We start from the raw sequence: 16378 nt of genomic DNA on the forward strand, positions 1-16378 counted from the left end.
GTAGAGTCTTCTGAAATAATGCTGAAGGTTTGCTAAAAAGTTTTCTTCAGTTATGTCACAAATGGACAGTCGATTTATGCCACTATTCTTGGTTTTTTAGCTACTACTTTCAGTGCATTTGTTTTGTTGCATTTCAATGACTAGCAAGTCTTAACTTCACATACTTTGTACCGAAATTAGCACAGTCTTAACCTAGACATCTTTTCATATGCAAATGTACAAAACCATTAACCTAGACTTCTTTTTACATGCATATTTTGAAAATCCATTCTTACTGGGCAGAATGTTTTTGAATGGATGCAACAACTGTGCCTGAATTTGACTTCAAGAAAAACTGCTAACCAGTGCCAACACAATGGGTGGTTGCATATATGAGCCAGAATGTTATACTACTATGATGTTGAACTATATGATGGACATCACATTTCATCGCTGCAAACATGTAATGTTGATGTTAATGTTACCTACAGTTTTTATTCAGCAAAACCAACTTTTTCTGCCTGTCTTTTTCATGCATTTATCAGAATTGTGCCTGCCTTCATGTTGAGATAAATAACTTGCCATAAAAATCAAAACCTTAGGCTTTAGCAAGCTGCAATTTATGATATGTTTGTTCATTCATTATTCTGTCCCTGTAGCCAGGCTTCATTAAGCTGACTGCTGTGATCATTTTTGAGTATGAAAGGTGTCTGCAGCATTGAAGGGTCTGATGTCCAAGGTACATTTCAGAGCCTTGTGGTGCAGCACAAAAGGTTGGGCATATTCAGTATAACATGCACACACAGATACACGCATTCTGACTCTGCCACTTTAGTACACTGCTGTGCCAGGGATTGAACATAGCCTGCTGTGCTGAGACAAATTACTTCGATCTTAACTCACACACACACAAGCACAAGCACTCTCTCACACACACACGCACACACTCAAATGCGCTAGGTAAAGTTTGCTGTGCTCCAGGGTAAAGCCTTTTGTTGGAACCGATTAACCTTTTTACACACATCAAAGGAAAGGTTGTGTCTTTTTGCCATATGGGGGCATCGTCGGGGACGCTGGAGGTTGTTTTTGTGCACATTTTTATTTGTGTGTTGCTGGTGCTTATTGCTGTGTGTTTGTGTGTGTGTGTGTGTGTGTGTGTGTGTGTGTGTGTGTGTGTGTGTGTGTGTGTGTGTGTGTGTTTACTCCCAAGTGAGCAAGCTCTGCTTTGGCTTTACGCTGCTTGGGTCCCCTACTGTGTGTTGAGAGACTTTCCTCCTCCCATCAGTAAAGAGCAGAAGACTGGAGGAGATGAATTTAGTGGGAGTGAAAGGAAGGGTGGAGAAAGATAATAGGCTGGGAGGATGCCGTTTTAGGTGTGGAGTGTTCTTAGATCCTAAAAAGTGAGAGACAGACATATCTTATACGTAAAACCTTTGTTGCCACTTATCGTATATAAGTGTGTTAGAGTGTTGCTCACTTCCACTGGTGGAATTGTTTTTAGCAGGTTGTTAGATAGAGCCAGAGTCAACAGGAAATGTTCCAAATGCCAACAACTGGATCTGAATAGCTATAAATAGATTGAACTGGATAATGGGCCGTGTGTGTGTGTGTATGCACGTGTGTGTTTGTGTGTATTAGTTTGCCTCCAAGCTGTTGCAAATAATTAGACATGCACGCGAGACCTGTTAGGTTGCTGACAACATTAAACTCATCATTAATTGCCAGAGAGGTAATGTACCTTTTGTGGCACGATCACACCTGTGAACAGACAGACACACACACGCACTCATGCATACACACTAGACTGAATGGTTGTCAGTTAAAGGGAGGTGGAGGGAAAACAGGGCATTTTAGTTCTTTCAGTCAGTATGTGACATTTCACTCTAAGATAATGTGGCAGTTTGCTGCAAACACTGGCCTAGGACCGAGTGAAAGAGCCCATTAGACCATTGGTGCAATCTCTATTCACAAATAAATGATGGTAAATTAAGTTCAGTGAAATATTGTGTTTATCTGTGTTATGAGCAAATAAAACCAATATCTTTTTTTCTTTTTACTATTGCTGTCTACAGTTTGTACCTTATTTTTTATTTTTTCTCCATAAAAATCAATAATGACCTCCAATTCTGTCACCCTCTGTTTTTTCTTTCTCTCCGCTTGTCATCATGATTGTAATGTTTCCTCCCCAAACTTTATTTTCCCAGCATTTCCGGGAGCACCTCGACAAGTTGTTTGCTCAAGGCATCGGTATGTTAGACATAGCTCTGACTGAGGCCTTCAATCTTCTCAGTGACGTAAGTAATTCGCTCATGCATGATCACACACATCTACGCGCACATGCACACAATCACATACACACAGAAAACAAACTGATGCGCAAAATTAATTAGCGCACTGTAATTAATAGCAAAATCAACACAATCATGCAAAAACCAAGTAAACAAGGCACTTGATGACTCAGGTTACTGGGTCGACATCTCCTCATTATGAAAGAGCAATTAATCAAACACTCAAACACATGTACCATTACTTTCAAAATGCTGATATTTCAACAACATGTACTATCTATCTAAGTGAACACCACAATGACAAATGTTTCCATTCTGGTAAATGACTCCTCTCTGTAATCTCAGGGTGGTAATGCACTCTTACACTAGATGTCCTTGTAGCTTGTGTGCATGTGTGTGCATAGGAGAAGGCATGCTATTATTATTCCATTAGCTTGATGTTATAACACAGTCAGCTTCCATGTCGTGAAGGTAAGTCATGTAAAGATAAATTACATGCTGTAATGAGAATGAACTACAGGAAGTGTTTGGAAAAAAAGTAGATTTTAAACTGGTTAAATTTGCATTCTGATGGAAGGGGAGCTGTATTGTTTTTCTGCTCACCTGCAGTAACCCCGCCCCCCCCTTCTCTCTCTCTCTCTCTCTCTATTTCCAGTTCAACGAGACTGGGAGAGGTAGTGAGTGTAGCCAGGCCATTATGTTGGTGACAGATGGAGCAGTGGATACATATGATGCCATCTTTGCCAAGTATAACTGGCCAGAGAGGAAGGTAGTGTATTAAACACACAACACACACACACAGCACATTATTCTGCAATTGTGTTCTAGGACAGTTGTATAGTGAGGTCATTTGAGTTTCCTATTATGCCTTGTTTACAACTTTATGAACTTGAAACCATCTATTCTAATGGAGGATAGGCACCAGAGAGCAGTGGACTAATGCCCTCCTGTGGCTATGAATGACTATTATGTTCGATTTTTTTTTAAATGTTGAGGATGGGCTGTCTGAATATGCAGACTTATGAAGTAGATGCAGTTGACACAATGGATGGATGTTTTATAGGGTTAAATACCAATAATTTACAACTATTATGACTGCAACAGAAATATAATTTCTAGAGAAATACAACAGTGCTCACTGACCAAGACAACTACAATGCATCCTATTGATAAACGCTTGTTTTGTTGTCAGGTTTCACAGCATGTTTTTGCAAAGTAGTAGTATTTCGTTGAGTTGTTAGAGAAAGTTTTTGACAAGCAGAAGGTACTTAATGGGCCCAGTATGGGGTCCTTTCAGAGGGCTTTAAAACAGAGTTAAGTATGGCCCTGTCTCTGAAGACTGAGCTGAGCTCTGCTGTCCTGCAAGGTAATTGTGGTGCTCTTCTGACAGGCCATGAAATGAAATGGGAGGAGAGAGTGAGCAAGGAGATGGAGGGGAAGAAAAGGGGTTATTCTTAGGTCATTTTCTTCTGTAAAAGAAAGCCCACAGGGTCTCCACTCTGTAATAGTACAGCATTCAATGATACATACATGCACCCTAAAACTCACATTCTGTATGCGTGCAAAAATGAATGTGACTGTGTACACATGCAGTATAAACTTCCATTGCCTCAGGTAAGTCTTTTAACAGCCTTGACATCAAATGCTCTTATAGTGAATGTGACTGTGGTATTTTTTGTGTGTGCGGGAGTCAGTAGTGGTGATTAGACAATTGATCTCAGTGTTAGGACACATTATTGATTATTAGCCAATTTTAATCTTGAATTTGTTTGAGCATATGTTTGCATTGGAAATTGGGTGGCTGTTGGTTACAATCAATGCTGCACTTGTATTCCCATGCAAGAACCCCCACCCCCAACACACACACACACACACACACACACACACATACATACTCCTGCCTCAAGGCTGAACGGCAGTGAGAGGAGAGGGGACAAGGCTGCTAGATAGTTCCATTTAGAAGAAGCCCCGCTGATAATAGAAGTCTTCAGTCTCTGTCACTCTCTCCAGTCTCGCTCTCTCCCTCTCTCCCCCTCTGCTGCTGGTTTTTAATGGCTTCCTTCCAACCAGCCTCACAGCTTCACCACTGTATAGTCTCACACTGAGTATATAGGCATGCTTTAGTGAAAGCTGGATGCAAATAAGTTGCTGAATAAATATGAGTATGTAGATGGAATTCATTCCAAATTACTCTAGAAAAATGTTAGTTAATATTCATTAAATGAGATCATAAAGAAAGCATTGCCATGAAAAACAGTATCTACTGATGAAAAGTCTAAAAGACCCGACAACTTCAAATACATTCCATAATGAGTTTTTCTTTCATGTAAAACCAGTGATTATTTTCAGAGAGATAAAGTCACAATTTTCAGATAACTAACATTTGTAGATAAAGAACGTTTTAGAAACAATTTTGCATTTATCTTTACTTTTTTGACTGATGACCTCAAAAAGCACAACATACTTAACATAACACAAAACAAAGAAGTGAATTTTTAAAATTCCAAATTCCATTGTGTTGCCTTATTTAAGAACATAGGTCTCCCTGACTTTTATACCCCATTCACACGACACACATGTGGAGTGTCTATGAGAAAGGGTTCAACCTATTACAGCTGACCCTTCACTGGACTGGTGTTGGACAGTGGTCAGAGGAGACCCAGATTTGGGTAACTATTGATGTTGCCAGGAAAGAAAGTTAGGATATTGTAACCCTAGCTCTATAAGCACAAGCGGAGCCCTCTATTGGACTCTATTGGTAATACTCTCCTCCAATCGCTTGCACGCAATCACCCACTGAAATTTGCATGTACATAGCTGGCCAATCAGGACGCGCCTACTGATTCCATGTGACTCACACAGTATATAAGGCAGTGTCTCACTGCCACTGTCATCCATAAACCACTTCATCGGATGGCATGGGAGCAGCAGGGTCCATAGGTAGACCATCTAGACCATCCTGCCCATCCTTATCAGCATTGGGTTGATCTTGAATTTACAGAAAAAAATTGGCGATGGGCTACATGTGCTTCCCTCAGCTTCAGGCCTTTGATATGCTGTGCAACACACAGCCCTTCCCATGCCAGCTTGTGCGCTGTTCTTTGTGCACTCCCCATACCTTATCTGTCAAAACCATGTGGAAGTGCATCATGAGGCCCCAGTTTACGTCCTCTGCCAGTATTGCTTTTGTTGTCCCACTAGCAAAGGGCTAACCTTAATAGCCTGGAGACAACACTGCAGCTCCTCAGTCTGTAAAGGCGACTCCTTGGGCTCAGTCCCACAAATGGGAGGCACATTTGCACCAGGTGCATGTGTAGTAGGGCCAACGGAACAGCCTAAAATGATGATACCATGCATGAGTCTTAGCAGACAGAGACATAGTCTACATGTGGCCCTGGTTTCCACTCTGAATTGTGAGAGGCACTCCCTGAGTAGTATCTGTCTCTTTCATGTGAGAGTCAATAGTTCAGGCTGGGAATCCACCACTCCACAGGCTCAATAACTGTGTCCTCTGAGAAGACTCCAGCCTGCTCTTGGCCCAATTAAGGCCAGTTAAGTACAAACAAATTTCATCCAAGCCGTGCCTTCCTGTGTGAATGGGTCCTTGGAGTTGCAAACTCAACAGATGAGAATCAGTCACCCGAAGAACAGGCAACTTTAAAAATATTAGTAAGGGTTAGGAGAACAGGTACTATTATTCTGTGTGCAGCCACCTTACAGGTAGTTGACTTTAGTCTCAATTGATAATCAGATAAAATGTTACATTAGTTCAAACGTAGAAAGTGATAAGAAATGAGCAAGTCCAATTCCTGAATCTTAGTCAGGACTGATTAGAGTTGAGCCTGTAATCATTTAGAAGTGTTGGGTCACCAGCTTTTGGTAATGGTAAAACAAAAGCAGACTTTAAGATAAGGAATTTCATTAGAGGCAAAAGATAGATTAAAAAGATGTGTTAGTGAAGGAGAAATAAAATCAGCTGCTAACTTTAGAAAGTGTGGCACAAGGTTATCAGGGTCTGCTGATTTGCTGATGTCCAAAAGTGCAAGTGCTTTGTTTACCACTATGGTAGTAACAATTAAAATTAAAAAGAGGTGTACTTATTCATATAAGCTGTCAGTCTGAATGAGAATGTATTTTTGTGGCTTTTGTTTAGCTGTGCTCGGGCATTGTTTCTGCCTTTAATTCTATGCCATATTAGATGTTTTTACATAAATCTTCATGATCTTTAAACATTAGGAACCAGTCTTATTTTCTCCAAATCAAAACAACTAAGATCAGAAAAAACAAAAAACTAAATAAAAACGTCACACTCCATCAAATACTTTACTATACTTCCTTAAAACATCAGGTTTAGCTTTAGGATATGGGATTGCAGTAACAGTTACATTATTACAGTATAGACATCTGTTTATCCAAAACCAGTTTACTTCACTATTACCCAGGTGTAACAGTCATCAGCAACAGCAGATAATGCCAGAATCATCACTTTGTATATTAATGGATATGGTTTTGGTTTCAGGGTTCAAACCTAAAGTTAACCTACATTTGAAATGAGCTAGGGTTTTATAACAAACAGTAGGCCTGTCTGGGCTAGATTATGCTACATATTGCATGATAAGTCCAGTAACAGCAGAACAATTAGCCCACTGTAACTTTAACAGTTTGAGTTTTAATGTAATTTTATGTTCTGTACATTAAAACATATGTAGCCCTGCAGAAGTACTTTTGCACATACTTAAGGTCTTAAACGTTTGAGTGAATGTTTACACAGGAGAACTGAATAAATTATAGTGTTAAGTGCTGAGTACATAATTTAAGAATGTGAGCAAATGTATTTTTGCATGCAAGTATATTTGGGTTTGAAATGACGGTACAGTGTGTGCATCAGTCTGAACATGCCTGACAACATGTGTTACTGTTGTACATGAGTGTGTGTGCTTGTGTGCATGCATGGATACATACAGATGTGTCCACTTGCATGTTTGTGCATTTTCTTGCATGTATGTGTATTTGTATTTCTGCCTATATTAAATTTGTGCAGTCAGGTAGGTTGAAGATTGCATGCTGTGGTTAGAGCCCTTACTAGTGTTTATATCCACTGTGCTTAACTCAGCTGTAAACCTCCTTCATATTTAATAACCAGCCTGCTGTAGTTTGACCTCTGTCTTGGCTACCAGTAAGGGAAGACACATTACCACAAACAAAAAATACCAGTGAGACACCTGTTACTCTTAGCCCTACATCGAGCAGTTATGAGCATATCGACTATGTTGTGTTTTGTGTCACTCTGGCAATGTTATTCAAATGACTGAGGTTTGTATGAATAGGGGATGATTATGGGTCTAGATAATGAGGGCTGCTTAAAAATGACAGTCTGACAACTGTACTTATTCACAGTGAAACTCATTACAGTTGACAATAGACCAACAATATCCATACTAGAAAATGAGAGCCTAGAATTAGCTGTCTGTAGTTTATATCTTTGTCTGCTGAATCTGTAATAATCACAATTGAATGCATAAGGAGTTCATCTATGACACATTGCAGTAACAATTTAAATAAACATAATTTGATATGGAAGTATTCCCCAAAAAGGAAATGTGTTTTATGCATAAACTGTATTTTTGCCCTTCTGTTGGGTGCAGTCATCCAAAATCAGATAAAGACATACACATACCCACATCAAGCCATGTGTGTGCATGCATACACATACAGTACACACACACACAAACACAAACAGACACATGCTGTCAGGGTAAAGGGAGGCAGTGAAAAATGCAGGCATGGAAGCTATGGCAGCTGTGCCCCCAGAGGCTTGCATCTGGTCCAATCTGGCAACCTGCTCTTCACACACACTCACATACACACACACACACAAACATACATACACACACCTGTCAACTACAAACTAAAAAAAAAAAGGTGCTGAATAGTCCTAAAAGTGGTTCTTTGGCTCGTAATCATAGGGGAACCATTTTTGGTGCTATTTAGCTCCTATCTTTAAAGGTGCTATAAATCACTTTTGCCATATGGTGCTACATAGAATCATTAGCGGTGCCATATAGCACTATATTGCTTTAACAAAAATGGTGCTAAATAGTACCCAAAAGTGGTTCTATGTCTTGTAATCATAGGGGAACCTTTTTTGGTGCTATATAACACCTTTGTCAAATGGTGCTACAAAGAACCATTAGAGGTACCATAGGGTTGGTGTTAATCGAGAAATGGGTAAAATTAGTAAGTTTGGGGGTAAGTTAAAAATGGGTAAAATGACTAAGGGGAGTTGTTCCTCGAAAAATGGGTGAAGTGCTATAAATTTAGCATGAAAACAACAAAATAAAAAAAATAAAAAAATACAAATGAAAACTTACATATCCTGACCCAATACTTTCCCTGAGGAATGGGTGGTCCATTATCACAACTGACAGAGGTTCAATATACTGAAGATGAGTTGGGTACCTAAAATGAAAAATGGATGGAGAAATGCTTACTAGTGTTGGTGAAGTGCCAGCCATAGTAACTAGACACTGAAAATTCTAAGAGTAGCTGCACACGCAGAGCTCCTTTGCATACATTTATTAAAACATTACAGAAAACAACATTTTGACAGCAAAACTGCCTTCACCTACTGGTCGAGCAATCACTATTATTTTTTTGTTTGTTTTTTAAGGAGGGATCACTGCAAGCTACATTCACCCACGCCTGAATGGAGATAGCCATTCTGTAAAACCTGACCCTGGCAAACCTGTCTGTTCACTGTGTGGCCATCAGTCCATACCCCGGGTCATGTGGTTGCAACTCGGCAATAAAGCTTTCATGGACAGTCATTATAGCTTCTGCTAGTCATTAATTATTGTGTCTGTGACCGGTAAAATGACGTGTGCATGCAAATGTATGCCATATGCTGTCTCTTATGAGGTTTTACTTGTCTTGAACCATGTGCTAGTATGTACTGTGAATCTCTTATGTGCCAGGGCTGTGCGATATGACCAAAATCGCTCATCCCAATATAGCACATTTTCTGCAAAAATTCAATGAATGGAATGGGCCGGATTTTTCACGAAAATCCAACAGAAGTGACGTTTTTGCACGCTCCCAAGTACCTTGCCTCTTTCCTGCTAACATCAACAGACGACCAGCATAACCACACAACAACATGATAAAAACAGTGCTATCTGACTAGAAACACCCTGCAGATATTAGCTGTCCAGCTAATGAAACAGCTAGCTGCCACCGTCAACCACTACACATTTCACAACAAAACAACCCAACAATGACAAGTTGCCTACTCCCGAGCACACACAGCTAAAACAATATTATTTCCTCAACAAAGGAGCAGAAAACAAGCTCCAGAGCAATAGCAAAACATAGCTTACCATTTTTGTTTTTCCTGTTGGTAGTCCAAAGTAAAAGTCATGATAAGCACACATTTCACAACAAAACCGCAGCATGTTGCTCTCCAGCCACAGCTCACTGAGTCTACCGGTGTTTCGTAAACATGGTTGAAGTGTAAGTGAAGAAAAAGACATCACCTGCAATAGTCTCACGCCACAAGCATGCCAGCACGAGTACCTGGATGTTGACTGCACCACATTTAATGGCCACAGATGTCACTAATGAGAATTAATTTCTGATTCCTACATACAGAACCTTTAATGGACTCCCCGTCATCCACTAATCCCTGATAATGGACACCTTGTCCCTTACATATTCACACAGCCCTATCATGTGCCATTGACATCAAAGCAAATTCCTAGTGCACTTCTTTCTGTTCATCACTGCAATCAAACAGATTATTAATTCTAAATAAATTTGAAGTTGCAAATAACTTAGTATATCTCACAGGCCGATGAAGCAGTGTGATGTACAGGTTGTCCTCTTGATCCGTCTATGCATCAAGGGCGTGGAAGTCAGTTTCCTCCCCAGGTGTGATGGCCAACCACTGAGTTGTTGATTGGACACCGTAAGCATGCAGATGCTCAGAGAAGCACCAAGTTTTGTAGAGTCTTCCACACAATTTCCACTGGCTGCAGTACCCCACAATATGTATAACTTTTTAAAAAACTGGGATTTCCTCAGCATACACAAGGTCAAGGATTAAGAAGTCTCCAGTGGTGGATTTGACTCTATCGTACAGCAGTTGTGTAGTTCCAAAGTGTCTCACTCAATTCAGCTGTGTCCTCTGCAATAATCTCTCTAAGCTCAGAGGGTAGTGCACGCAAAGGTATCTCTATTAAAGAGTATGGGACATCTTCCGAACCAAGGTTTCCAGTTGATTGTGCTTCCCAGCACTGGTGCATTTGATAGCGATTTGCCAGAGTCTTTGCAATATTCTGGTAATTTTTTACAATTGATGAAAGGTGTTTAAAGTACAGGTGTTTGGCCTAATATCTGAGACACCAATGTGCTCTCAGTGGACCGCGCTGTTTGATTAATCAAGGATAGTAAACCAGACAGTGAATTCGGAGTGAAGTTGTCAGGGAAAAGCTTCTGAAAACTCTTCAGAAATTCTGTGATGAGAGCAGACAGTGGACTCAGCCAACTTGTTTTGATCACAGGTGCAAGAACTGTGTCACATATAGATCTAAATAGCAAATAGAGACCCCAGTAAGTGTTTTCCTGTGGGACAAAGCTTCCAATCAAAAAAGATAAGAGTCAAAAAGGGTCAGTTTTTCATCTGCTTTTCTTTGCTGATTGTATGTGGAATGACAGGCTTGTGAGTGACATCGTTTTGTTGTAGCTGGTCATTAATCTGTTGCAGTGTTACCAGTGCTTCATGGCTAAGCTTTAGCAAGACTAATTTCAGGATCTGTGGGATGACCCCTTCAAGAATATCATGCATCGAGTCAGACGGAAAGGATTCAGTAACCTCAAAATGAGGCAGTTTATCAAAAGGGCAGCGTCCAGTAACACCATACAAAGATCTACCATCTGGCACTTGTAAATGTCTACGGTGTGTGTCAGGAGTCCGGAGAATACACTCACTTTCCTCAGTTTTGTTACCAATGTCACTGTGGTGGTCACAAAGGTCATGAAGAAGAGGATGCAAAATTGGCTCATAACCATACTTCTGAAGCCATTGGTTTCTGACAAGTACAGCCACATGTATATTTTGAGGACTGGAACAATACTTCAGAGGAATATTTCCAAGAACAAAGTAGACACTTGAAATTTTGTGAATCTGGTTTTTGGATCCCAAACAATTTATAATTTCAAATTCATCAGTATATAACTGGAGCCTCAACTGTGTCTCAGAGCCATTAAAAAGACATGCTGTTGAAAAATTAATCCATTTGTGAAGTCTTGAAGTGTTTCTTCGTCAAAAACTGTGTCCTCCACAACATAATGAAAAACATCATCTCTTTTGAGATTATTTTTCAAAACTTCCAAAATGGGAATGTACTGACTACATAAATAAACCATAACGGTTAATACAAGAATATAATGATAGCCTTTTTATTGAAGTTTGTTACATAATTTTGGGGATCAAAGCTTGAGTATTCAACTGACTTCCTAAACAACTCCTTCTGTCCAGCCTCCTATCAGTTTACATTCATTCATGGACTACAGTCTTTATCTTAGCCTTCTGCTTTAATGTGTTATCCTCAGGAAATACTCTGTATTTTAATGTATTTTTTTATTCTTTCCCCTACTAAACTCAACTAAGCTGAAGAACCTCTAAAGAACCATACAGGGACTTAACAGGTTCTTTGTACAGCAGTGGTGCTATGTAGCACCTCAACCACCCCAAAGAACCACTGAAGAACCACCATTTTTTTTGTGTGTACACCTGCTGCTAGACCCAACTGAGCACTGCTGGGCAAAAATGGGTTTGGCAGCAGAGAGTTTAGATTCTCTAGATTGAGCACGTAAAGCTTGAGTTTGGCTTTTTCAACTCAAAATATTTACTTCATGGCTTATCATTTAGTCATTCTAATTGCACGCTCTTGATACACTTATTTTAAAAACCTTATGTATTAATCCTTGATTGTTTAGTTTCTTGGGTTGATAAAAATGATTTGAATTATTTAAACTTTAAATCAAATCTGAAAGACACATTTAAAACTTTCACAAGTCCATAATCAACTCTATTAAACAAGGAGAAAGGGCCTGCTAATCACTGACAGATAAAGAATGAGCCTTCTGCCTGGCTTTGACAGTGTTATCATCTATATGGTGGTGTGGTGGGCCCTATCGAAATGCGATTAAAATGACTGACAGAAGCTATCTGCTTTCTCTCTGCAGGTCCGCATATTCCCTTACCTGATTGGTCGAGAGTCAGCCTTCGCAGATAATCTGAAATGGATGGCATGTGCTAACAAAGGTGGGATCTTACAACACATGCACCTCCCGCTGTACTTTTTTTTCACTTATAATCTGTTTCCCGCAGAGGAAAGTTGCTGCATGTTGCTGTCAGCTGGATGAAAATGAATACATTATGGAGCTCAGGATTTGTTTGGGGTGTTTGGCATATGTGTCTGTGTGCGTGCATGTAGTTGCGTAGACATGTGTTTGTCAGTGCTCATCAGTATTAGCACGTGTATGTGACAGCAGGCAGCTGGTTCCAGTTGAACAGAGCAGATATGTCACTTTACATCTTCCTCTAAGCCTAAAGTCCAAACTATCTTTGCGATATAGCACTTTCCAGCTGCTTTGTGTGTGGTCATGGTTGTCTCAGTGCGTAGAGCACTTTCCTTCAGGTTCTATATTTAGCTGGGAGGTGGGTGACAGAGACAGTCTGGCTCCATTTCCTCAGGCTGGCGTAGATAAGACAGGCAAGCCATAGGTCACACAAGGGATGTGTGTGTGTGTGTGTGTGTGTGTGTGTGTGTGTGTGTGTGTGTGTGTGTGTGTGTGTGTGTGTGCGCGCGCGCGCGCGCGCGTGTGTGCGTGCGTGTGTGTGTGTGTGTGTGTGTTTTTAGGTGTGTGTGTATATATGTGTGTAGATAGGAGGACAAGGGCATCCACAGTGTTGCTTGGAAGTGATATCAGAGAACCCATCCAGTCAGTTTGAGGGTGTTAGTGGTAATGATGAGACCTGTGAGTGTGTGCGTGATTGTATGCTGGATGATCATTCAGACTTCTGACAATGACATCCTCTCCAGACTGCAGGAGCTGTGCAGAACAGTCTTCTTTCTGCTCTCACACACAACATCTGTAGTCCAAACTACAGCAGAAAATCTGTTTTTATTCTTGCTTAAACTCCTTTAAGTAGTTTTGCAGGTGAAAAGTGCCACTGTCACCTGTGTAAATCTATACTACTCACTTATTCTAAGACAGTTTAATATGTAGCATGTTCACAGTGGGAAAGTGTCAAAATTAAGCATGTTCAAAACATTCAGTGAGCATACTTAAAAAACACTTATTCAGTTTGGTGTTGATGGAAATGGAGGACCCTGCTCACAACTGGAAAAATTCTAGCTATTTGTGGATGGTGGTAAAATAGCTCCAGAGACACCTCAGAAGACAAAAAGATAACAATAACATTTTTTTGGAAAAAAATGTACTGTCTCTGTGAAGTTTAGTTGGCAGTGCTATTTCAAAGTCACAATTTGTTTTGATTCAACCCTTAGTTCCAATTAAGGAACTCTTGTTGCTCAAGCATACAATAATCTTTAATATCTTTCTGGCAACAGTTTGGAGGAGGCCCTTTCTAGTTTAAACATGGCAGTGCCCTCTTGCAGAAAGCATTCCTTATCACCCAGCATCAATGCCTGATCTGGCGAGTGCTCTTCAGCTCCTAAATGGGAGCAAATCCCTGCAGCCAGGTTCCAAAATCTTGTGTAAAGCCTGCCCAGAGGAATGGAGGGTATTATAGCAGGATATTAATGCCCATGGTTTTAGATTTAGATGTTCATTATTCACAGTCATTCTAATGTGAGTTTAATGTGGGTTTAATGTAAGGGTGTCCACATACTTTTCCACTGTGCTGTAGCTCTGCATCACATCATGGCATTCTTTGCCTCCATGTTGTCCATTATTTTTGTGTATCAGGACACCTTCTTGTGTTTTTTAGCTTACATATCAGCCAAACCAAGGTCCTTTAAAAATGCATTTATTGCCCTCATCCTGACCACACCATGCTGCGGCTGTCCTGTCCTGTATGTACGACAGGTGTACCATGTCATCGAAAGCAGGGAGGATTCATTTTTTCTCTCTCCAGCTCATCTGACTGGCCCCGGTGGCTCAGCCCGAAGGACGCCCTCAGCCCTCCAGAGGGACTAGTCATTCTTCACACACTACTGTGATGAACGATGCTGTTACACTGAGGCAGCTTGCTTTGTGTGTGATGTGAGTCTGTATGTGTGTGTTGTCATTGTACTGTCTGGTGGAATAATAGCTGGATCCAAATGTCTCTGAGGATGAAAGGGAGGAATCTGTCAAGGTTCACTTCCAGGTAAAGCTCAGAGTCAAGTGCATTCTTGTTACTCTAGTACTCACAGTTATCATGTGACTTTAATGCTCCCAGTGTTCTTGTATAAAGTAGGATTTTAGTGTTTTTTATTTAAAGTGTTTTTTCTTCTGTGGTCACTGCGTATGCATCGGCATCTGTGTGTACCCGTCAGACACTCTGTCAGAAATTGACTCTATCCAGTTTTTAGCCACATTTTTACAATATACTTTTTTAATTTGGCAGTTTTTAACTATATCTTTTACCTGTATAAAGGATTTTAGTCATCGGACATAGATTTTATGTTGTTTTCAAAAACTGTTTCAGCAGTGACAACACGATTCGGCTCCCAGTTGCTCCAGTCAGCTTATGTCTGCCAAACAGCACAGAAACACAGTTTTTTAACATAAGACTGTTTTATTCAGTGTTTGTGCTGGTTTTGATCACCGGGTCCGGCTGTCTGGCTGAGGAGGATACCTCCTGAAGGATGAGCACTAAGGGTGTCCTAGCTGGGGGAGGCTGACTGTGGAGTGCTGTCTGCCTAAGTTAAACTATACACCTGAGCCGTGTGGGAGAATATTAGCTGTTTGTCACCACCAACTGAGAGGAAACCATGTTTTTTTAACCTGTTTACCAGAGGCTGATGATCCATCACAGCAATCTCTGGGCCTGTGCTGTGACCCCCCTACTATGAAAACCTCCTCAAGTCCCCTTGACATTGTACCCACTTCTTTGGTAGAAAATGTTATTGATTCCATTGGTCCATATGTACTGTCTATAATTAATAACTCGTTGACATCTGGTCATGTCCCAGCTTATTTCAAACAAGCCACTGTTCAACCACTTCTCAACAAAATAAATCTGGACCCTTCTTTGCCCCAGGACTACAGGCCTATTTCTAAGTTACTTTTTATAGCTAAGTTCTTAGAAAAAGTGACTGCTAAGCAGCTTACAGTTTTCTTAGATGAGCACAACATTTTCAACAAATTTCAGTCTGGTTTCCATCTGACGCATTCAACAGAAACAGCTCTTCACAGAGTCTCAAATGATCTGTTAATGCAGGATGATGCAGGAGAATGTTCTCTATTGGTACTGTCAGATCTCAGTGCTGCTTTTGATACTGTATCTGGATCAGCTTTGGATTAGTTCTCCTCATACCTGTCAGACAGGACCTTCTCAGTTACAGTTCATAATTATGCCTCATCAACTGAATCTTTGTTTCGTGGTGTTCCCCAAGGTTCTGTCCTGGGCCCATTGCTGTTTGCTTTGTACTTGCTTCCACTCAGGCAGATAATAAGTCATTGTAAGGTATCTCCTTCCATCGTTATGCTGCCGATATTCAATTATACATTTCATTTAAGCCTCAAAATGTTTCAAAACTGTTTGTTCTATCAAACTGCCTCAACTCTGTAAAAGATTGGATGGTAAATAATTTCTACTGCTAAATACTGATAAAACAGAAGTTCTCATTTCTGCCCCTGATGACGTTGTCCCCCAGTGATGGAAATCTTGGCTCTTTATCTTCTGCTGTTAAACCTACCCTCCGTAATCTGGGCATTTCTTTGGGCCAGGCTTTGAGTCTTGACCAGCATGTAAACTGTTTGGTTTGCTCCTGTTTCTACCAGCTGAGAAACATTACTAAACTCAGGCCCATTGTATCCAGAGCTGAGATAAAGATTATTATGTCTATTATATATTTAAAATGAGAGGATCAGTGATA

General features: G+C 40.4%; 1 protein-coding gene across 4 annotated transcripts in view; it reads left to right on the top strand.

Annotated features, from left to right (window-relative positions):
- The window catches only part of LOC137184579 (voltage-dependent calcium channel subunit alpha-2/delta-3-like), a 133168-nt gene that overhangs the window by 73926 nt on the left and 42864 nt on the right, over positions 1-16378 (top strand). For all 4 annotated transcript variants that reach the window (XM_067592377.1, XM_067592374.1, XM_067592375.1 and 1 more), the window contains 3 exons: positions 2184-2273; positions 2923-3036; positions 12513-12591. In XM_067592377.1, the coding sequence (XP_067448478.1) occupies positions 2184-2273; positions 2923-3036; positions 12513-12591 (283 nt within the window). The remainder of the gene's footprint in view (positions 1-2183; positions 2274-2922; positions 3037-12512; positions 12592-16378) is intronic.

Source organism: Thunnus thynnus, chromosome 6 (genome assembly GCF_963924715.1).
Source record: "Thunnus thynnus chromosome 6, fThuThy2.1, whole genome shotgun sequence".
NCBI classification, from domain to species: Eukaryota; Metazoa; Chordata; class Actinopteri; order Scombriformes; family Scombridae; genus Thunnus; species Thunnus thynnus.